This window comes from Athene cunicularia (assembly GCF_003259725.1).
Source record: "Athene cunicularia isolate RWA chromosome 8 unlocalized genomic scaffold, athCun1 chr8_part1, whole genome shotgun sequence".
Classification (NCBI taxonomy): Eukaryota; Metazoa; Chordata; class Aves; order Strigiformes; family Strigidae; genus Athene; species Athene cunicularia.
Genome location: NW_020799109.1, coordinates 19,392,193 through 19,416,576, shown reverse-complemented (window position 1 = coordinate 19,416,576; position 24,384 = coordinate 19,392,193). Strand labels below are relative to the sequence as shown.

The 24,384-nt window shown below is 38.8% G+C and overlaps 1 protein-coding gene across 2 annotated transcripts in view; it reads right to left on the bottom strand.

Moving 5' to 3' along the window:
• Nucleotides 1-24,384, bottom strand: part of SLC44A3 (solute carrier family 44 member 3) — a 44,382-nt gene that overhangs the window by 18,554 nt on the left and 1,444 nt on the right. For both annotated transcript variants that reach the window (XR_003398910.1, XM_026853696.1), the window contains exons 2-10: nucleotides 24,116-24,223; nucleotides 21,462-21,604; nucleotides 20,727-20,863; nucleotides 19,255-19,348; nucleotides 17,639-17,808; nucleotides 16,988-17,077; nucleotides 16,202-16,326; nucleotides 14,474-14,660; nucleotides 5,675-5,840 (exon numbers count right to left, since the gene is read on the bottom strand). Coding sequence is in view for 1 of the 2 variants with exons in the window: in XM_026853696.1 (XP_026709497.1) it covers nucleotides 5,675-5,840; nucleotides 14,474-14,660; nucleotides 16,202-16,326; nucleotides 16,988-17,077; nucleotides 17,639-17,808; nucleotides 19,255-19,348; nucleotides 20,727-20,863; nucleotides 21,462-21,604 (1,112 nt within the window). In the remaining variant the exon portion in view is untranslated. The remainder of the gene's footprint in view (nucleotides 1-5,674; nucleotides 5,841-14,473; nucleotides 14,661-16,201; nucleotides 16,327-16,987; nucleotides 17,078-17,638; nucleotides 17,809-19,254; nucleotides 19,349-20,726; nucleotides 20,864-21,461; nucleotides 21,605-24,115; nucleotides 24,224-24,384) is intronic.

Sequence of the window (24,384 nt, the reverse complement as noted above, 5' to 3'; positions counted from 1 at the left end):
AAAATATCTAGAAAAAACCTACAATGGAAAATACCAGAAGTGAACAGCATCTGAGAATATTTTCTTGAATACCTCTCTCCAGTTTCTGTCACTTCCCTTATTCTCCGCAATCTTTTATCTGACTGTTGTTTCTGCAAGATTTTAGTCTGAAGGAATGAATCTGCTATTTTTGCTTTAATGGTAAAATCAAAACTAGAAAAAATATCACAAGCTCTCACATGTAAAATTGACATCTATTATCTACATTTGTTGTTGCAATTTGGTCAAATTTAGTTTTAAATTTTGTGCAGATAATTAATACTTTTTTCCCCACTGAACATGAATGAATATCATACTGTATGTTTAGAATTATAATCTGGCCTAAAAACCTTGTAATTTTACTGCACACTAACCTGTTTTGTTTTGGAGAAAGAATGTGTTTCCCAAAATTGAAAAGCAAAGACAAAATAATTGGTCTAAATATAAGTTTTATTTTCTTGGTTCCTTTATAATTTTAATGTCAACCATTTACAGCATAATACAGCTCTTGAGTATTTATATAAAAAGAGGAAAAGGACTTAAAGCAACTCCCCCACCCCTCTTGAAATGCTGTAAAAAAATCAATTAGATTAATACTATAAATACCGTTAAAAAAATGTTTCAGAGGATTAAAAAAGCCCACCGATCAACAGTCATGAATAGCCCTTCTAAAAAGCAACTCTTTAGCAATTGGTCCAACCCTGAAAAATTTACTTAGGCAACAGAAGCAACAGCAGTTTGACTGAGTAGTTAAGCAAAGCTACGACCTTATACCACAAATAAGATGTCCTGTTTTCATAAGTGATTCTTTCAAAGCCTCTGTTATCTTGAAAACTTAATAGTTTGCACAACAAACTAAAAAAATAAGGCGGCAGTGATAAGAGAGTGACTGATTTGGGCTAAAAAGCTCTACAAATATATTTTTCTAAAATCCTCACTTCAGCAATTTAAATCATACACATAGGCATCGCAATTCTGCAAGAATCCTGAAGTTCATTCAAAACACTAAATACTTTGCAGCTGAGAAGCTGTATTTATGTATGTGAATATACCACAGTATTTTAAATAGGAAATTCCAGTAAAGCAGTTGCTGCATTTATTATTTTTGGTCTTACAACTAGGGGAACGGCTTGGGGGATAGTGTAATTTTATACTGAATAAGGCAGTTTGCTTTATTTTAAGTCATAAAGTTTCTTTGTTAGAAACATGTACATCACAATATAGATGAGTTACTCTATCCATACAGCACCATTGTTTCCTTTTCCCTCATACACTATCTTCCATATGACAGCCTCAGTCAGATCTCAGAATATAGAAGATGAAGTTTCTTCAAGTTAAATGTTAACCAAAGGTGAGAGACACAGAAAGGACAAAGCTTACTCTTGTGTTAGTAATCTACTTGCTACTGAAGAGAAAAATGAAGAAGAGTTTTGATATTTTTAACAGGACTGATTAATGAGCAGGAATGTCAAAATTTGAAGCTTAGTTTAGATGAATTTCTACACATTTAGATGCTTTTCCACACCTTTTTTTCCCAGCAAAGGCATTCTCACAAGAACAGGGTCTGACAAGGTTTTTTGCTTTGCTTCCAGACTCCAAGTAGGAAACATGGGAAAAGGGCTAGCTAAACACAATGGGTGATGCTTGTGATTAAACAAGCTCAAGATTGGCTCATTCACCTACATCCAATTACCCTTAAGGATGAAGTTTCACCCAGCTTTGTCTATTATACAGTTACAATCCTGAAATGACTTCAGGACAAGCATACAGTCAGCCATACACACAGTGTTTTGTAGGCAGATGTACTGTGCAGTGAATTCCATGCATTTAGACTTCACTACTTGCACACAAGGTATTGGAGATAAACAAGAATCTGCCTGATAAAAGTAGGCGTCAGTAGGGCCACAGCTTACGTTTCCTCTTTGGTATTCCTATTTTATGTTACCACAGGATTGTTTGATTTACACAGAACACTATATTCCAAACTTCTGTGAACCTGTACTCAATACCACATAATGTTTTAATAATTTTCTTTCTTCAGTGCTGCCAATTGTCTTTATTTTCTTGTGAGCTCTGTGACACTTGATATCTTTCTTAATACTGAGTTCCTTGAATCAAATGACCACGCATGCAGTTCAGCTTTCATTTTAAAAACACTTTTTTTGTGTGAAGAAAAAATGTAATCTTGACACACCCAAAAGATGCAGACATTTGAAAGGGGAAAAAAAAAGCATTTCTTTAAAAGCCTGTCCTTCTTTTCAGTGATGAGCTTATAGTTGTCTTCAATCCTGCCTCATGTTTCAAAGACTAAAGAGAGATTTAGTGTAAAATACTTCAGAAGTGTTAAGGAATGAATCTTATTCCTCAAGTAAATAAGAATCACATTTTTAAAACAAATACAATAAATTACAAGATTTGTAATGAAAGAGACATTACCAGACCAACAGAGAACACGCAGACTAATTCCAACTGCCCTTTTACCTGCTCTCAAAACCACAAGGGTCAGGTCTGACTACACACGTGCTGATGGCTTTTACATGCAGGGCAAAGGGTGCTCATAAATATTTCAGGTGTATTTGAAAAGGGAAGAGTAATCCTTTAAAAATCTGGTCCTAGTTCATCTCTCAATGAGTTTGGCACCAATCCATAAACCTGGATTTTTGACTTACTAGGAGATGTATGTATTTCACCTCTCACTGAATCTTTCAGAAGCTGCGTTGCTGAACACCTAGTCAGGTGGAAATACTCAATTCTGCAAATGCTTATATATTCCCTTAATTTCAACCCTGTGCAGCAACATACATGCACTAGTTACTGAATAAGCTCAAACATGGACAGGACAGTGATGCCTGTGATATGGGTCAAGTCACCATACCACCTTGATTTAATCCCAGAGAGGGGAAAAGCCTCATCTCACTGAAAAAGGTAGATGCACCTAACACCTAAGCACACAAAGATGAAAATAAACCCTCACGTAAAACAGCAATAATAACAAATAAAGCTTTAAAAAACCCTGAGTCCTTTTCACAAGTTATTAAAGATAATCATTAAGCAAAAAAGCTCTATTTATTTTATTAAATCAATAAAATCTTTCATGTATTCATGTTTCATCTGAAATAAAAGAAAGAAAAACCCATTTTCAGTGGTGGTGTTACAGGTCAAACATATGTCACCTGTAAAGCTAAAGCAGGTAAAATCACTCCCTGCCCTCCTCACTGTGGCTGCTGGCTGTGCAGCACGTTGCTGCGTGTGCTGTGGAAGGAGATTTCTGCAGGGAAAGGCCATGCCGTTTCCTCAGAGCACTTACAAGCAAAGAAGAAAGACTCTCTGTGAGGTATCATAAACAAACTCTTGTGACATGCCTTTATGATGCTGCCCCAGGGAATACATTAAAAACACACAGCAGACAATGTCAGAATTGCTGGAACAGCTTGAGGGAGCCCTTGCCCTTGACGGTGTGACCGCTCTTGCGGATAACGATCCTCTCCCCGCTCCCGCACTGCTCCGCATCTCTGCGGGTTTGTGCTGACAGCCCAAAGGCCAGGAAGAGGGATCGCCACCACAGAGAAATTGCATTTTCCTTTCCAAGCACAACTCTCTCAACACAGTCCGTGTCACCTGGCAAACAAGAAGAGGGCTTGACAGTAGATGTACAAAATTACTTCAGTACAATTGGGTGCAGGAACCTTCTGTACTCTCTGGCCAGTTCCTGCAGCAGTAAAAAATAGCTGGAAAGCGGAAGACCCTAACAGAGCAGTAAATGTCACCACAGCAGTTTCTAGAGGTGCTTCCCTGCTCTGTGTGAAGAAGATATAGACAGAGTCTTTGCCCTGGGGATTTAGATGGTGTATCATACCAAAATGCACTGCAGCACACAACCCAGTCAGTCAACAAAAGTGCTTCTCTTTCCCGTGCTTTCTCAAGCAAGCCAGTTTAAATGAACCCTAGTGCCTCAGCATTCAGCTGCTAAAGCTGAATCAATTGCTAAAGCTCGAGGTACATAAATTCACTTAGAAGAAAAGAGCAGCCCATTACCCACAGAGCTACAATCATACTAATTACCTGTGTTTATACCCTCAACAGGAAAAAGGACATGACATAAGAAATGTGACTTCCTCCTTTTTCAGGTCCTATCATGACATGTGAAATATTAGTGTGAGGCTCTTGTCACTTTACAGATCCCCACCTTTCAAAAGGCCGCATTTTACGTTTTGTCTGCTCTTTTACTAGCACCAGTTCAGTGGCACAGCTGTTGGTACAGAGAATCCTAGCAGAGACAAGTTCCTCATACACGTGTTAAACACTGCCCTGCCTTGGCTTTTTGGATGGGATGACAAAAAATCCTTTAAAACAATGGTGGGCACTGGCTGTTACCAGGTCTTCTAGCTTTGCTCAGCTGGAGCAGAGCTGCTGCGGGCTGCAGCAGGAAAAGCTTCAGTCCTGCAGGCAGAACCCGTGCTGCTGTCTCTACTGGGTGGAGGGAACAGATCATTTGGAAACCTTTCAGCAGGAAGCCTTTCTATCAGCTGTGGAAACGCCCAGGGATCCATTCTAGACTCCGACAACAGAAACCTGCTCCCTAGGTTTTGAAGAAGCCTGAAGCCTCCCTTCCAGGCTGCCCCAGCCCAACAGTCGCAGGCAGCTACAGCTAGTGCTTCGGGGTCCCCCAGCACTCTCCTGCCAGGCTCCATGATTCAATTGCACATCACCCTCCTCAAGGGCTAATTTTCCAACAAACTGAGATTATCACCCTATTCCTCTAATACAAAATGTAGAAATACTTTAACATGCCAGAGTTTTTCACGGATCAGAAAATCTCATTACTGGGTGTAGAGGAATAGAGCAAATAAGGGCAAGAGACCTCATTAAATACTTACAGGGAAAAATGTTTCCAGGATACTACTCTCTTCATTGTCAAAAAATTCAATGATGTATTGTGAGATTTAAATCTTTCCCCGCAATGACAGGATAACGCTGTTCCATTGCATAAACACAATTTAATTTCATTTTACAATATTCAAGTCTAAAAACCAGTACAAACCATGAAAATATAGAGATTTTTCCCTCATTTCCTCCACATTTACATTTCAGGTCAATAAAAAATTCAAGGAATTTTGTTTATACATCTCTAAATTCTTAACAGTGGTGTTGAACCATTTACAGCTAAATGAAAATATCTGCACAGAATGAAAAAAATAAGAGTACCAGACCAGGCATTTATGCAGTCCGAACAAATGGAAACCTGGAGCAGGAGTGAACACTTAGGAAGCAGTCAAACTGCCTATGAATACATGAAATTACGAAGGAGCTATATATTGCATCCCCATCTGATGCTAACGCAGTCTCTAGGAAAAGAGTCAAATGCAGCCTGTGCCTTGGAAGTGGCAATTTCACGAGAGTCAACGGAGCTTTACAGGCTCGTATCAAGGCTCACTTTGGCCCAGTTACTCTAGTGGTAGGGGTGAGTCATGTTAATATCATGCACACTGTAAAATCTCACTCAAGATCTTGCAACAAGCAACATTATTTTATGTTAAACTGGATTTCAAGATACTGACATATATTGCAGTCTATTTGAGACTATTTTGACTAGAAAAAGATTGAAAGTAAATGCTAGAAGATCCCCAGAACGATACGGGAGCAATTCTGCACTCACCTGTTGAAGTAACAAGTAACCACTGCCCCAGCAATCGTCATCTGCTGACAGGCAAGAATGAATTCACTAGTCCAGATAAGGCCAACAAAATGATACCATGCCATGTGGCAAATTCCAGACAGACCTCTGTATTCTACTTGTCCTCCTGAAGTAGTCTGTGCCGTACCTAGAGTTAGGATTATACCGCTGTATTATTATAACACACCAGACAACAACAACAAAAAGTACATGTAAATGCTTCTGTACTCTTTTCTTAACTTTTATTCAATAAATTATAAAAAAAAATAATTCAGGTGCTATTTAATTCTACCCATTCTAACAAAGTCAGGGTGCCAAAATTTTGTAATTCAAATAGAATTTTGAAAAATAAAATCTTACAAAAAGCAAGAGCTTGCGTTTAAATCGGGATTGAGACACGGCTGCCAATAAATCCAAGAGGACAGCTACGAATTAGTAAAGATTTCTGAGAAAACACTACTCAAGATTTGAGTAATCAAATGGTTCAGAAGTAATGGAATCTTAATTTTCTTCATTCAGATTTGAAATAAACTCATAGTTAAGAAATGCTTTAGATTTTTTCTATAAGAAGATTGCAGAAGATTATTAAGGATGCATAATGTACCACTGCAATAAAACAAAACTATTATTTAATTACTATTACTAATTAGAATCATGGCAACTAGTTTTCTGTTATCTATACATTGCAATCTTTGTGCAAAATACAGATGCATAAGGGCAGACTCTCCAAAAAAAAAGCAGACATCTGTATGGCAGTATATGTTCCGATGTTACTACTGTATTCAGGAACATTGACAAATGAACTTATTCAAGCTAAAAAAAAAATTTCTTTTTATTTTACCAAGCCTTAAGTATATTAACCTTAAAGATAAACATGTTCACAGAATAAAACAATCTCTGGAGGTGAGTAGTTTCTTATTCTAACTCCATGAAAGAAATAACAAAGTGAGACTGCTAGAACAGCATTGTAACTTAAGCTTTAATATTTCATGTATTAATTTGGTAGACTTGGCAGTGTTAGTTTTATGGTTGGTCTTGATGCTCTTAGAGGCCTTTTCCAACCTAAGATTCTATGTTCTCTCACAGGACAGCACACCACCTTCAAGTTCAAAATTACCACAGATACAAAGCTATCTATGAAATGGTTCACTTATTTGTGTCATATTATTCTCTAACCACAGAGTTCATACTCAAGAATAGCTAAAATAGAAACAATAAAGATTTGTTTTCAGCAATACCATCAGGTTTAGACAAGCTTTCTAAGTCCTCAGAACCAAGGTCTGTTTGTCCGTAAATTATGAAAAATATTCATCTACCCTACACTAGCACTGCAAAATTATTGAGTGCTTTGAAAGAACCAAAAAATGCTACATGGGTGCATAAACATGTTCTGGATAATTTTTTTCTGAAAGGTTATCAATTTTAGCTAAACAGGCAAGCTCTTTGAATTCAAAGGATTTTTCATCTCCCTTACTTCTTCCAGAGGCTTTAGATCGCTGTTTGCCTGCAGCACATACAACTAGCCAAGTATGTTCACTAACCACAGCCTATAGCCCTTACTGGGGGAAGTCATGCAAATGATAGGTTACTGAGATATAAGGTCTCCCAATCTCCCCGTTTTTATGCAAAGACATTATGCCATTTGGTAGCAGAATTAAGTACATTTTCCACCATAAAATCTACCTTAATTTTTTTGAAAAAGGGCACATTTCAGGCTTTGCTCCTGTAGTTTTTGTCATGAAGTCTGACAAATGTATGTATGGTAAACTAATTCTGTTTGCTTTTTACCAGCCTACTGAAATAACCACCTGCAGTAACAACCGTAATGGCTTTGTCTTTCCTGGCCAACCTTACACATGTGCACGTGCACAGCACTGTGCTCTGCTGCACAGAAATCAGGCGCATCCACCTCTGAGTTTACCATTGATCACTTTGCTGTCTAGGTATGGTAAACTGTTTTTATCACTTCAAAGAAATCTGTTTACCACTATACACATCTATGTCTGACTGATTCTGTGTCTTCTGGGCCTATCCTGCATACATAATTTTGTTAACAGAATTACATGCAATGCTGTTTTTCATATGTTGGTCTCAGTAGCACAGTTAAACTTTAAAGCTATCATAAATACCCCATTAAGAAAAGTATATGCAATTTTCCTCATCACTTCACTGTGATCTATCTGTTCACAGAGGCTAAACTTTCTCAGTAAAGCCTTGAAATATGGTTTAATTTGTCAACAGAATATTTTTCTCCAACTACATAACCATGAATCTTTCTGGTGTACTATACACTTTTAGTGATAACATTAAGAAATCACTAACAAACTGAAGTCCCTACAAGTGAATCACCAAATCTGAAAACTTCTGATCAGTACAAATGTTGATCTGCTGCAAATACTTCAAAAGAAGTGTTGTTAACAATGCAAGCAGGCATAAGTGTTTGCTGCAGAATTCAGAGGAGTTTCTCCATCTGACTCTGCAGCCCAGGGCTGTGCCGTTACATCAGCCAGCACAGCAATGCCATGATATCAAAGTCAGTGTGCACAGGCAGTATCGTTAGCTACATTTTGGTACTTTTCAGACTTATGTCAGACACTCTTACTCGGCAACTGCTGCTCCAAGATTTTGCTGATGCGTGGAGGGGGGGGGGAAAGGGACGGAAACTTCTGGGAAGTCTAGTCCATTAATTTCCTTATCAGAAACAAAGAACCATACTGTATTAGAAAATACTGAGACGCTGTTTATCAGTTCCTGTTAAAAAGAAAATAAGACGTGCCCTTCCCACTGCTAAGCAAGGAAAGGTTCTGGCATCATACACTGAATCTTCATGCTTCCTGTAATAGAATTTATTGTGTTATTTTATTTAGCTTTTTTCCATGTAGTGGTATTTACAGCTAAGCTAGCTGACTGTAATTGGAATGTCAAGGACCCTGCAGGAAAAACATTTTTATTGCTGGTTTTGCTACCGCACAGCTTTATGTGGCAGTTTTATTGCTCACTTGACTGTAGGATGCACCTTTGTTACACAAAAATCTCACCCTGCCTTCTCATCCTACATTACATGCATAGTATTTATACCATGCAGACTTCCACAGCTCCTGCATGCTGGAAAATTGAAAGACATGCTTTGCCGTGCCACATGGCCACTTCAGTTCTGCAGTGAAATGCCACACAAATTAGCAAACAATAAGACTCTATAACCCTAAGACATAACAGCTGTTCTGAAGCTCAGCTGAGTTCCATCCCTAGCCAGCTAATGGTTCTAACCAGTGCCACTATTAGTGCTGTCTCAGGTCTCATGGAGTCTTGGCATTTCTCCTAGTTTTCTAGGTCTGGAGCTCACTCAGTCTTTACTGCTGTTACAGATTCTGAATTACCAAGATACTTAAGCAGGTGCCCACCTTAAAATGCATAAGTAGTCCCAGTGATTTTATTATGATTATCCATGTGTTTTAAGTTAGTCATGTGCATAAGTACCTTTCTAAGTGCAGGCTATAGTTTTCTATAGTTCCCAAGAAGTTTAGTTTTTTCTCAAACCAACACTAAATTTGGAGGGGATGTAAATAAGGTGCCTGTGTGGTCTCATAATGATCAGATGCACCACAGCTGAAGCAAGGATCAAGTGCTCCAGAGTTGTAAGATGCAGAGATATTATAACTGCTGAAGATTCAAGGAAAATTGTTAAGAACAGGTGCAGCACAGCAGCAAGCCAATTATATTTGCCCATCTTTCTGTATTAGACAAAAGACTAGTGTCTTTGTAAACATTTCATTTTTTCACATTTCTTAGTATATTTGAATTTAAAATAGTCTGCATAGCCCCCGATATATTTGTGAGAACAGAAAGTGTCAAAAATACTTGGGGAGGAGTGGCTGGAGAGCTGCCAGTCAGAGAGGGACCTGGGGGTGTTGATTGACAGCTGGCTGAACATGAGCCAGCAGGGTGCCCAGGTGGCCAAGAAGGCCAGTGGCATCCTGGCTTGTGTCAGGGCAACGAAGCTGGTGCAGGGTCATACGAGGAGCGGCTGAGGGAACTGGGAGTGTTTAGTCTGGAGAAGAGGAGGCTGAGGGGAGACCTCATCGCCCTCTACAGCCACCTGAAAGGAGGTTGCAAAGAGATGGGGATGAGTCTCTTTAACCAAGTAATAAGTGATAGGACAAGAGGGAATGGCCTCAAGTTGCACCAGGGAAGGTTTAGACTAGATGTCAGGAAGTATTTCTTTCCAGAAGGGGTTGTTAGGTGTTGGAATGGGCTGCCCAGGGAGGTGGTGGAGTCCCCATCCCTGGAGGTGTTAAGAGTCGGGTCGACTTGGCACTGAGGGATGCGGTGTAGTTGAGAACGGTCAGTGTTAGGTTAATGGTTGGTGGATGATCTTCAAGGTCTTTTTTAACCTAGAAGATTCTGTGAAAAAAAAAAATCAAGAAAACCACCACCTGTATTTTATGGACTGAATCCTGAATAGGCAGCTATTTGTCAACAGAGAAAACAACTTGTCAAAGAGAGCGTATCTTGGGAGATCTTCTGAGAAGTAGTCTCAGCTGTTGCAGAAAGTTCCCAAAATTCAAAATCAGAAATCAGGGAGATTTGCAGGGAGATTGTAGAAAACTAGCAGAAGATACAAAGGGGTTCTGCCAATGCGTTATTAATCATGCAGTACCATATGTATTGTACTGTATTTTTACAGGATGTGCAAGTACTAGTCATCCTAGAACAGCAAAACAACCCCCAAATGAGCTATCTTACTGTGAGCTACTTTAATAGGCAGCATTTTAGAGGACTCATATTTGAGTTGAAAATTTGAAATACAATCTAAAGGACTATTTTCAATACCAAATCTAGTCTACTGTTCATTTGTCCATATTTTGAACTTCAAAACAAAACCGGGATAGAATATGGGACTGGAAATCCAAACAACTATCATAGTTCTTGCTGACACCTAACTCCTGCATCACCTTGACAAATCTCCTCAATCTGAGAGCTGAATAAAACAATCCTTCACTACCTCCCCAGATCATTACAAGGCTAAAATTGCCCTTGTTGTCTTTGAATTCCCCTCGGGAGGAGTTACTCTGTAATCAGAGCAGCTGCAAACAACTATGCAGATTTCCCCCCACCAGTTTACCAGCACCTGGTGGGCACTGGCGCTGATGCAGTTGATTTATTGGTTCCTTACCCGAACACCTCAGCCCCAGGACTTTGCTAAGGACTCAGGTTACACCTGCTGGGCAACAACAGCCACCACTGAACACAGACAGTTTAACAAACAGAATAATTATGAATACAAATGATAAAATTAATAGAAACGAGTTTTAACCAGAAAAATAATCAAATACACTGAGTGGCATTTTTCTGTCTCCACTCATGCTTGGGCGTAACTTAGAATTGGTTTGGATTATTTCTCAAATGCACATTCTCTTGTAAATATTAACACGCTAACTGTTGTACTGGGTCTGGCTGAGCTGGAGTTGGTTTTCCCTTATAGCAGCCCTCACAGTGCTGTGTTTTATGTTGGGAGCTGGCAGGGTGTTGATAGCACCCTGGTGTTGTGACTACTGCTGAGTAGTGCTTACACAGCACCAAGACTCTTTCTGACATTTTCCAGCCCCCAGTGGGATGGGGTGGGAAAGATCTTGGGAGGGGACACAGCCAGGACAGCTGACCTGAACTGACCAAAGGGATATTCCAGACCATATGACGTCTGCTCAGTATAAAGCTGGGAAAAAGGCGGAAGGGGGTGGGGTCACCCTTGGTCCTCCGAGGCAACCACTCTGCGTATTGGAGCCCTGCTCCTGAGAAGGCCCGACATCACCTGATCATGGAAAGAAGAGAATAAATCTGTTTTCTTATTTTGCTTCCACGCATGGACCTTTGCTTCGCTTTGCTTATATTAAAACTGCTTTTGCTTTACCCACAAGGGTTGGTCTGTCTTATTTTCTTTCCCCTCTTTACTCTGTTGAGAAAACAAGGGGAAAGGGGGAGGAAGTGATAGAGCAACTTGGTGGGTACCTGGCATTTAGCCAAGGTCAAAACACCACAACTGTTAACAGAAAAAATCTTAGAAGGATTGACATCTACACTAAAAATATGCTGGCAGAAGATCTCAGTCAAAACATATGTTTTACTAGATTCCTCATATGAGCAATATATTGATGGTTAAGTGCCTGGAAATGACCTTCCCTTCTTAGGCTGAATCTGCAAAAAGTCAATTTTCAGAACTGAGCATCCTAGAAGCTTTAACATCATTCTACTGTGCAGCAAGATTATGCTACCTACTGTACTGTTTATATCACTCGCTGGAAACATCAGTGTTCCTATTATGCCAGGGAGAAGACAAAAAATAAAATACCTTTGAGTCAGGAGACTTGTGCTGCACGATGAACGTAACAGCAGGTCATAAACTGTTTGAATTCTACTCTCCAAGCAGGCAGTGAAAAAAAAAAAGTGAATGGAAATGTCTAGCAGGAAACAGAATATAACCAATGAAGGAAAATGGCACAACATGGAAAAAGCATAAAAAGTCTCTCAAAGGCAGTTTTCACTGGGTTTTATTTCCCTGTGAATACATGTGGAATTTGCTTTCAGATATAATGTGCAAGTCACTACTTTCCTGCAAAGTCTGTAAAAGCATCCAGCCTTCTTCCCCATCCTGCACTTATCATCAAGCTGTTTCTGTTACGAGCTACAATATTTCTACTCTTCTAATGCCTGCTGCATTTTCAAAAGTATTTGAATACAACAGACTCAGCTTGCATTTTCTAAATTTAGATTTAACAAGGGCAAGCTTCACATCCTTATGTGTGTATATTAAGAATACCAGTGAATATTCCTGTGGGCCATGGACCAACTCAACTTAGCATGAAGGATGCAATATTTCCTCTAATAGTTATTGTTAATTATGTATTTATCAAATCTCTGTGTTAAAATTCATTTTATTTACCTGCTACTAGACTTACTATCATTAATGTTTATCTTAAATTGCATCTGATCCAAGCAGGTGCATGAAGTGAACAGTTGGTTGATAGCTCAGGAGATACTCCTTTATAGAAAGGACTACTCTGAACCAGTGATAAGGTACCATACAAGGCCAGTTTGAAAATTACTGCTGCCTGGCTGATACATGCATAAATGGGATGAGGATTTTGCAGAAATGCTACCAACCACAAAGCTGTGTCTAGCACATAATGCTGCCGCTGTAGAGAGAAAATCCAACTCACAGGAGTGTGGAGAAGAAATATCCATAACATCTACAGCAAAGTGAATCTGCTTCACTATTTAGTCAGCCAGGAACAACTCACAAAGAGACTGAAGGCTGTACATTTGGCCTTGCTAGGTCTGACCTTTTTGCAGGAGAAGCAGGTTATCAGCCAGACAAGTGCTTCAAGCAGCCATTTCTGACAGACATGAGCTACTGGGGAAAGGCAGCAGAAACAGACCCTTACAAACCTGCACGACTCTCCAATGAAAGCTGGAGACAAACAGATCCCACTCTAGCCTAGGTAATGGGTGTGTGATTTACAGTGCCAGCATGGACTTAGATAGACTCTCACATTACAAGTGAAGTGGGTCTTGTACAGAGCAGAATTAACAGGGTGAGACTGAGATGGAAGCAGCTATGATGGAGTGAGGTATCTGACCCATGGAGGTGGGGAATACCGCCTGTTTTGCCAAACAGGCTCAGCTATGGAAAGCTCAGAGGCTTTTCTGGCCTAGCAGGGATCTGCCAGCCTGTGCAGGAGTTACTGCAGTCACTGTGTCAAGACATGGTGGAAACACAAAATAAAAAGTTAACACATAAGCATTCAAAGAGTTAGGCTGCATTTTGTTTTCCACACAGAAACCACTTTCAAATTTCAGAAAAGAGAAAACCAATAAATAAATATGGGAAAGGCAAGCAACTGCCTCTATCCACATGAATTCTGCATCAGCTCCAACCCAAAGAACAACAACTGACTCCTAGCAGTGGTACTAGAAATTCAAAATGGAAAAAGAAAAACACCCAAATCATAATGACTCCTATGTACAAAGGCTGATGTCTACATGAGGAGTTATCCCCAGAGCTGCAGAGTTTAGCTTCCCTTCTTTGGGTGATGTTGCATGGAAGAACAACCTCCCCTTCCCTTGGGTGGTGTGATGCTGGGCCAAGGGACAGCATCCAAACTACCCTGGTTCAACCAGTGACAGATCTTATAGTGATACATCCCTCAATAATACCACTGCCATACTCAAAACCTGTTCTTGCACATCTTTCAGTGGTTGACTATTTCTACAGAGCATCTCCTCTACAACTGCAAGAACCTCTGGATTAATCCAAATACTGTTGTACCAGTTTAGTAGTTGTCACTGAACTACTGCTCAGAAACAACATTCTGCTTCCATGGCAATTGGACATTGTCTATAGTCAGAGATGATGAACACTCTCATTTTGTAACAACTACACTACAAGGTGTCTCCTCCCACCTGTTACTTTCTTCATTTAAGTACATCAAACATATACTGTATCTACCACAATCTAATCATATCATAAATAATTGAGAAAGAACAAAACTAAAGGCCACATAAAAGGAGCACAAATCTCTCTTCTGTACTGCTATGACTCACAGAACCTTGGCAATGTTGAAGGCTCCACCAAGTGAGGAAAAAAAGAAACAAAAAAAGAGTAACATAGCTGTGCAATAGTGCTTGCCCACATTTTGTACACCAACACCAGGAGGTCCCATATTTAAGAAGTGAACTTAGGAAATAGATAGCATTCATCCAAAAATATGGTAAGCATATACTTACCTGCAGTTCCTAAACTAAGTAGAACAGCAACCCAAAATACCCAGAACACAATGAGAATCAGAAACGTCCAGAGTGGTTGAAACAGGAGGAGAGGAATTCTGCCAATTATTTTACCAACAATTCGGAAGAGTTGTACAGTGAACTGAAGCCTCTTTCTTAGCACAAGTATAAGGGAAAGCAGAACAATCTGTTACAGGAAATAGAAAGATAAACTGTTGGGTTTCTTTTTCCTTATGAAAAGTATCAGAGTTGTCAAATGTGGGATCAGTGGGTACAGATTTCACAACATGACAGCAAGGAATTTTACACAAACTTACTGCACACTGGAAAAGCATTCTGAGACACTGCCTATATTTTCAAAGAGCCTGAGGATTAAAATCTGGTTTTCTGAAATCATTACCACTGTTTTTTTAAAAACAAAACAGGATCTGTAAAACTGTGATTCACCTAATAGTAACAGTCTGCTTTGCTTTACAGCAAACACAAATGTGCATTACACGCTACATTGCTTTCACATACCCTGTATGTCATGAACATTTAAACTTTCTCTCTACTCAGGTCAGCTTGCCACCGTTCACAATGGTAGGAGGACCAGTCCTTTTCTGCAGAAAGCACAGCAGTAGCACAACTAAAATAACAAGAGCTGCATATGTATGGAAACAAAGCAGACATATAATGAAACCTCATTTTTTTCCCTGAAGCAAAAAAAAAACCAACAACAAAACCCCGAATGAAAAAACCCGACAGTCCCCAGTTCTTTGTATATGACAAGGAACTATGAGCAGCAATTAAAAGAGTTGGAATCTATAAAATGAGAAATGCAACCAGCAGCAATTTCTTCACTAGCTTTCTTGCCTGCTCTAGAAAGAGGCCTCCAGCTCTGAAGAAAAGCATAACCTGCAGCAGCAGTAGATGCTCCCACAGTTCTGCAAATGACAGCCAGTTGTACTGGTACACACATGCATACAAAGAAACCTTTTCTTACCCCTTTAGTATCAACAAAAGTAAAAAGGTGTAGCTTACAGAGAACATGAAAAAATCTGATCTGTGACACATTTATATTTGTTACTGTGAACTGTCAGACTGTTCATATCTGGTGAATTCCAGTCTATGGATCCTTCTCTGCTTTAAGAAAACAGAACAATCATTTTGACAAATGTCTAAACACTCACATTTAACACTGCAACATCAGAGTGAAAAAATAACTTTAAAAGTTGCAAGCCAAACTCAGATTTTTCAGTTGGAAAACAAGGTCAGTGAGAGAAAAGCAGAATTTAACCCCGTAACTTGAAGCCTAAACACTGAAGCCTGTGCTTCACTACCCCTTTCATTTTCTAAAAGAGCTGCCACCCCTTTCTCCTACTAATGGGGTAGGCTAAATTCACAGATCTCATGTTCACACTGAGGCAGTGCCACTCTGTTCACTCAACATGATTGTCCAGTTAGCTGATGAAGATAAGAATGGGATGGAACACCTTGCATTTTTACATCGATCCTAACACTCTTGGTACAGGTTTGAAGTGTGGTGGAGCTCTGTGCTGACAAGCAAAGTTCACAGTGAAGATATAAAACTTTGAAAGTAAGCATAAGCAGATTCTCATCTGCTCATTGATTCTCATTTTCAAATTTGAAAGGAATGAGGAATTAATTTTAGTGTTGCAGAACTCATTGTAGTTCAAGCTTGCAAGTTACAGCCTCTACCATTGCTTAGGATAAAATGCTACTTACAGTAACTACTGTTGAGAAGATAGCATATCCAAGTAGAAATTTTACATTTTCCTTTTCTGTTTCCAACTCAGTGCTGGGATCATTCCTGTAGTCGTAATAGAGCCACCAGAGAACACCTGAGACAACTGAGCAAACAAGAACAGCATGAGGGCAGGCAGCAGCACACTGCTGCTGGCAGACTGGTGTCTGCCCAGCTGCCCGCGCCAGCCTCTTGCCCTCCCACCTCACCCACGCTCTACTCAGGAGTACCATCCCATAGCAGAGAGGATCAGTATCAATAATCACAGAGAAAATTCACATAATGGTCTGGCAGTCTGAGATAAAACCGTAGCAGAATGTTTGGTTTTCTTTCAGTTATTCTAAAGCCCAGGCACGTAATTTCACTCAGGAGCTACAAAGAGAACTTTCATGGAATGACAAGCTTAGCTGGACACATTCCTATAGTTCTTCCTTTCTAAAGCAGGCAATGTAAAACTTCACTAAACTTTCTTTGAAACAGTAGCATTTTCATAACTGCATTTATCTGCCAAAAGAAATGTTGTTTCCAGGCATCTATAAAAAAATAAAAAATCATCATCATCATCCCAACATTCAGCAGCTGGAACAGCACAGCCAGACCTTGGCACCAAAAGGCAAGCAGGGCTCAGCTTGTAAATGTCTGTGGTAAGCTTAAGGTTCCTGAGGATGGCCATGGAGAAAAAGGATAGCTGTTTGTTCAGCTGCCTCTGCCTCTCCAGTGAGATGATCCATTTAACTAAGCATATGCTAAAAAGTAAACATACTTACATAACAACCCGAACACAACCAGTGCAATCAAAGTATGGATCAGAAGTGTCCGAATGAATCTGAACACTAAAACTAGTATAACAGAGAAGGCTGAAATATACACAAGGTAAGTTTATTATGAGTGTTACAACCCATTTAACTTAACTCCTATTTACTTTAAATATAAATTTAAGGTTCTTGCAGATTTTGGGCTTTTATTTTTAAACAGTGGTCTCAAAAGCAACAGCATTTAGTAAAGCTGGCAATCTTTTTAACATTTAATACACACAGTTACCTGTAATTTACTGGTAAAGAACTTATAACTAAAATACTTCACCTTGGGCATTATTAGCCTTTCAATAATATTTTGTATAAGATTTAAGTTTAAATATTCATGCTGATATAATTTTTTTCATCAACAATTTCTTACAGTCCCCTGAAGTGAGTTATATGATTACATCAAGGAACACAGAATCTGATATTTCAGAGCTCTGTTTCATCAGTCTATTAAATTCCTCCTGATAAAACACCATCACTCTTAATTAAAAACAACTCTGCCCAGAAAATATTAAAAATATAAAACTTTTTAATTAAAAATATCAAGTTAATAGAAACATTTGAAACCTCACATTTTAATTGAATATCATTATTCACTTTTATTTATACCCTTACCTAGTGCAAGGATGCTCAGTCCTATCACAGTATCTCTTCCTGCCAATATTCCACTCAGAATGCGGTGAAAAACATCCACTTCATTAACCATACTTATTAAGACAGATGCGTATTTGGAATAGCATTCAGGATTTTGTGGAACACATCGATTAAATAATGGAAAAGATTTACTGTAAGGTTAAAAAGAAAGTAAAAAATATTAATTACTGGACAAACAGCTTGAAATCCAGAGATCCATTCCACTGTTCTCTTTCAAGCCCTCCGCAGTACCCTACCAGCAACCTCAACACAGTTTTGCAGCCACAGCTGGCCAACCTGATCTGTAACGGGGCAGGCACCCTCCCTGCCCAGGAGAATAGCTTGCAGACTGACACAACAGGGCACCGGGCATGGGAGAGGTCTATTACAAAAGGTAGTTTTATGTTTCATCTACAAAATAAACTAGCAGCATCATGCCTGCATCACAGTACTAGAACATCCATTCAAGATCAACTTGGGGAAAAACTGAATCATTATCTCAATCCCTATCAGCATGTAGCTCCTATTCCCATTCTAGTCTGGCTTCACCTGCTTTGCTCCTGTGTGTTTATGTAAAACCTAAACTCATGCTAACATAGCTGTAAGGTATGCTTTGTAGATAATTCTAGACCACAATCACTTTGCATTGTTTTTATGATATTTTATGATATTTAAGCATTCCAAAAGCCACATCAAAACAATGTTGGTATGGTATAATTAACACCATTGAATATTTACATACAAAATTATTTGGCACTCCGAGTCAAGCTTCATTACTTTGGTAATGCTGTACTACAACAGCCAAAGACATATTCATACCTAAAAAGGAGACTTTTGTTCATCAACAGTTAAAAACTTCTCTGACTAGATTTGCTTCTACTATGAAATATTGCCATGCAAGATGAATAACTTTGCTGAGTTCCTTGCCAAACAGAAAAAAGCCTCAAGAGTCGAAGAAATAAGTAAAACATGACATATTTTTTCATCAGTTTACATGCTCTCCTTTGATCCACTGTTTGTAATGTTTATATGTGTCTCCTGCTCTTTTCTGTTTGCTTTTTCTTCTCTATGTTCTCTTGTTTAGAGCAGATGACTTAAGCTCTGCAAACATAAAGATTCCAATTCTTTGCTGTATTTTCATGACATGGTGGAATTTAAAATCATAGGTTTAAGGATTTTGACTCACAAATGCCAAATGTTAAAGATAGTGCCACCCACAGACCTGTGCTTCAAGCCAGCTGGCTATGAAATGATTCCAATGGAAATTTCTGGGTTCATGATAATAAGCAAGGCCCGAGACCACAACTCTCCTTCCTTGGCACTGAGGGAGAGAGCAAAAGGCTGTGCAGGAGATAAGTCACTCCTCATCTGGAGTGCTTTTCTCCTGATTTGAAGAGGAAATGCAGTCCTTGTTCATTCTGTGGGATAGGACACTGTCATGTTCACATGCACATAAGAACTCATAAGTATAAATAAACAGACAAAGAAAAAACATTCTGATTGTAAAGCATCAAGTCAAATACAAAACGTGAGGAAGTAACAATCCTTAAGAAGCTGTTTAGACTCAAGGGTATTGTAAAGTACCCAGTAATTCTTACCTTGGTGGAACTGGCAGCGTGGGACATAGATCAGCTGCCTTTGGATTTAGTGTGTAACTGGAAATGTTCAGGTTGTAAACACAAAGACAAGAACCTATGAAGGAAAAAGAAAAAAGGAAAGGAAACATTAGTTAAAGTTTTAGAGAAAAACACATTATCAATTAAGTTTTATTTACACTTACGCTTTGATTCCTTGGCAAGCCATATTCATCCCTGATATTCCAGTGGGAATGTAAATAAAATATTAAGTTAATTGGGTAAGTCTAAAGCAACCTCTGCAGAATCTTTTGTCTTCTAGACTTCACTATAATTACCATTTACTGATCTTCCTGGAGGGCAGGCACACTATTTGTTCCACAGTGCGATACTTCAGCTCTAAACTCTTCTCATTAAGAGAACAGAAAAGCCCAAAATGACAGACGCCACAATAGATCTAGGCCCCCCATGATTTAGAACAGAATACATATCTGTCCAGAAACTTAACATTTTCTGGGCTCTAGGCTAAATATTACCAGGTACTCTGCTAATAGTACTCTGCTCTATTACATAATGCTTCTGGGAAAGAAAGGCTGGAGATATTCAAGCCTTTCAAAAGGCAATACTGCCCTCTCCCTTGAGATAAACATGCAAACAGTTTTAGCATGTAGATGGAATTTCATGCAATTATATTCAGTTGCACTGAAAATACTTATATAATATCACAGGTGTTTACAGCTTTCTGTACATACCAAATGATGGCAAACTACCCCAAAATGAAATTAAAACAAATGTTGTCAATTTAAACAGCAATCCTTGCCAAACAAAATAACAAAACAAAAAAGAAAGGAATTCTGACCTACAATAAAAATAGTTACTAATATTCACATGGTCTGCAGTTTATGCAGACCCTATGGAATAGGGGTTAAGCTACAGGTTCTTTTATTTGCGTGTTGGACATCAACGAACTGGAGCTGCCTCTTTTTCACCATAGCTACTTCTGACATCATATCCATCTTGAACAGCAGAATAAAATAAAAAAATTTCTAGGCAGAATAACAAACTTTGAGATCTGATGTCTAAAGGGATAAAACCCCTTGTATATCTCTGGTATTAATAACTCCACCATAGTTTAAATTTAAAAGAACCAATTGAACAAGCTTCTCAAATAGCATATGAGCTCTGTTCACCCACTGGCACCCCCACCAAACTATGCTAGCATATTCTCACAGCCAGTTTCTTGCTGCATAATCTCAGCATTGTGCAGGAATTAATCAACAACTTTTGAATTTGCGTAAGAGAGCTGTAACATTTCTAGAAATTATGGCTTTGAAATGAAGCAGAAAAAAGACATTTTGTTTTCTGTTGGCATAGACCACTCAGGAAATTAATGGTAAGAAATTACTCCCCAGTGTAGCAAACATAAGAATAACAAAGTGAAAGCTGCTCAACTGTTCTACAGATACACCAAGATATTCATATTCCCTGTTGCACACCATTATTCCTTGCAAAACTCTGGAGGTCTTCCAAAGAGTTGAGTTGCTCTTGTGGACAACTAGACACACACAAGGAAAGTGAGCTGATTTTGAGGCTTTGCATTTCCATGCTGCATGAGTTCAGAAAGAAGACATACCTAGGAAAAAAAAAAAGATCATCTTTTCAAAAAACAAGCTTTCCATTTTTTATAGGTTTAAATTCTGAGACTTCCTTCCATCTTTTTCAAGCACTACAAAGCAAATGAAACTCATTTTCCAGATATAATGGTAAAAAAAAAAAAGAGTTTGAAGTCAGAAGTTAAGAAGCAATTTGAGAATACACTACGTTTTTACACTTAGTTTTATGTTCTTAAATGGGATCAGAAGCTCCCAAGGTGGATGCCATTCTACGAGGACTAGTTCATGGGAGTTGACAGAATGACTAAGGACTTCAACATGCAAATTCCTTAAGTACAAAGCTTTGCCGTATAGAATGACTGCTGGTTTGGCTGAGGTCCTATTTAAAATAAAATCCTGATTAAGAAGACGACAGTATAAAGCATAACAGTGTAGCAGATTTTCAAATTCTATCTTAAATTTTTTAGTTTCAGTCAATATTTTGCACCATTCTCACACTTTTTTTTGCCTTTCAACATAATCATATATTTATACACATATGTATATGACTGACATTTATAAGTATCTTATTAAATTCTCAAACATTTGATTTATTTAGGCATTATCTGATGCACTTACTTTTTATTAGTCATGTCCTGTCCAGAAAGGGGTGCCCCTTTTACAGGAGTGTTCTTTCTACCACATATGTTCCCAAAGCTGTCATATCCAAGCAAAAGTCTTTCTGCAGCACCAGCCATCACAGCATAGCCAGCTATAAACATCTGTTAAAATATTTTTTAATGTGAAATCATGATATGATAGCTTTTCCTTTCCACTCAATAAATACTTCTTTTCACCCAGGCATTTTTGTCTTGTGGATTCAAACAGTTAAATCTAAAATTCACCCCTCTCCCCAAGGCCAGAGCAAGCCATAAAGGCAAGTTCAGCCCTAACACCTTCTTAGACTTTTCCCTCATCTATTGTTGAAAGCATACAAATTAAGCAGAGTATCACAGGAGAAGAAAGACAGGGGTCCTGATGAAAATAATAGGAAAGCATTACTAAGGTGCTAAACACTGCCTCTACCGAAGTTCATGTGTGTCACCAGGCAAGGTCACTCAAATGGTAATTTTTCACATGTGCACACTGCTTCCCGTTTTTCAGGGTGCCCTTCAAGACACACCTGGACAACATGGCTGCTGAAATGTTCAGCCCTTGCTGCTGCTAGTGAATTTAATCAGAGGTAAATTTTAAACACATGCAGTATAATTAAAATGCAGCTTACCTGAAATTTCAGGAAGCTTCCTTAACACATGTGAAAAACCTAGAGAGCGCCACACCGTGGTCTTAGGTGACACTGCACTGATCTTTTAGATTCTCTGCTATCAGATTAAAGCCCCAGTAAATCAGTTCCCTATGAAGCACCTCTGTTGGCCAAGGAGCAGCCACCTTTAGTCAACATAAGACACCCTGCCTAGGAATGTAACTTAAACCCTGCTTATGTACCCCATGAGGGACAAAACCTCCCTTGAAAAGAACCTTTCCAAGTACTAAGAAGCAGTAATCCTTCTTCTGGGAAGCTGATCAAGTCCTGAGCACTACTTTACCCAAAGGCTTATTTGCAGCACTCTAGCTATTGAAGAAGTCGGCAATTCAGCCGTCTCTTTTGTCCCATGGGGTGTAAACCACATTTCACACCCACCAAGGACAACACACTAAGTTCTAAGGCTACATGCCAATTGCTGGCAGCAACAAGTCTTCTCAGTCCCACATTAACCACTACTACTTTGCACAGATACTGTTGAGTATCAGCTGTGCTAGAGACCAATTGGGTATATCAGATCCAGCACAACTGCTTTCTTGCTTAAGGTTTACAGCCTTTATTTGTTATTCTACTTTTAACACTTGTGACTAAAGATGGGATCTGAGCAAAAACTGAGTCTCATACACAAACATGTAAGTACGCACTTCCTTAGTCCCCAGTGTAGTCTCATTTTTGCTTATATGTTTGCAGTCTAACTAGTTGAATAATATTTTTTTTAAATTATGACTGTGTGTTAATGCTGTCTCAATATGGAGATCTTTGTAGAGACTCCACAATTAAAGCTGACGTACTACCTGTGAATGTGGCATTTGTTACAATAAGAAAATTTTTTTCAGATCCATCTTATTTACATAGCAAATGTTTGTTAATAATTAAATTATTCTCAGAAGAAAAAGGAGAAATGAGATGGCATTGTAATTCAACCTGAAATACACTTTCAAATTCTAGCATTCCTTCTGAAGATGGACATTACAGGTCCATTGCCATCAGTATAACAAATAGTGTGTACATGTGGTTTTAAAATTATATTTTCTTAGAGTACAGAATGCTGGCTACAAGCCATAAATATTGTTAAGTAATAGATTGCTGTATGACTGCTGGAGGGGTGTGTCTATACACACCAGTGATAGGCATTTCCACAGAGTTATTAACGTAGTTTCAGTTTTTTTTAATTATGTGCCAAAATCAGTGCCACCAAAATTTTTTTTAATCTCTTAAAAATAAAATTGAACAAAAGAAAACAAATAGATGTATGCAATAAGCTATTTCACAGAAACTGAGCAATAAAAACAGTGAGAGAAAACAAACAAAAATCCTAAATCCTCACCATTTGACAGGTTTAATTTTTGGCAATGATTAAAGCATCAAGCATAAGACACCATGTAAAAAACCCTATCCTGTTCACAAAGTTCAGCTTTATTTATACAGTATTCAAAATGTGTATGTGTTCTTTGGCATTATCTTCCATTAAAAGAGTTATTAGGAATCGAAAATTGATTAATAGTGTAATCACGACAATCCTGAGTAGCCTCAGACATATCATGAAAAAAAAATCATACTCAAGAAAGACAAAGCCTATTCCCAAAAGTTTGCATGCTGTTCCAGACACAGGACAGATGGTGACTTGATATATCAGATGGACACGTTGCAAGATAACAAGGCTACAGTGAAAGAGGTAAGTAGAAATAAGAGCTGGTCAGAGCCTGGACTAATTTACAAAAAAGTGAACTCTGAATAACCCAGCCCTCAGTATATATGGCATCTAAAGCATATGAGTAGAACTTGAAAGTCTGTGTAACAGACACTGCCAATACAGCACTGCACCCCCACAAAAGTCAGTTCTGTCCCAGTGCAATGCTGGGACCCTAACACCTGTGCCCGTGATCATTTCGGGTTAGATCTAGCGTAGTGCTGTGCAGAACCCCGTTAATTTTGCATCTGATTTCTCTTCCAGAAAATCAGTGCTTACCAAACCAGCCCAGAAAAGAAAGAAGAGGAGCAACCAGAGAGTGTCTGTGCACTTTCTGTAGATGACTGGTCTCCATTCCCTTAGTTCGGAAGCACAACCGCCAGAATCCTAAAATGAAACAAAGACAGAAAAGAAAAAAACCAACAAACTTCCCGTGAAATTACAATCAAGTTTCGAAAAACTGACATTTCCGACAGAGCATAAACCGCACTTCAAATGCCGAACTCTGCCCGCAACAGCTGCGCAGCGCGCCCACGCCGAGGTGCGCT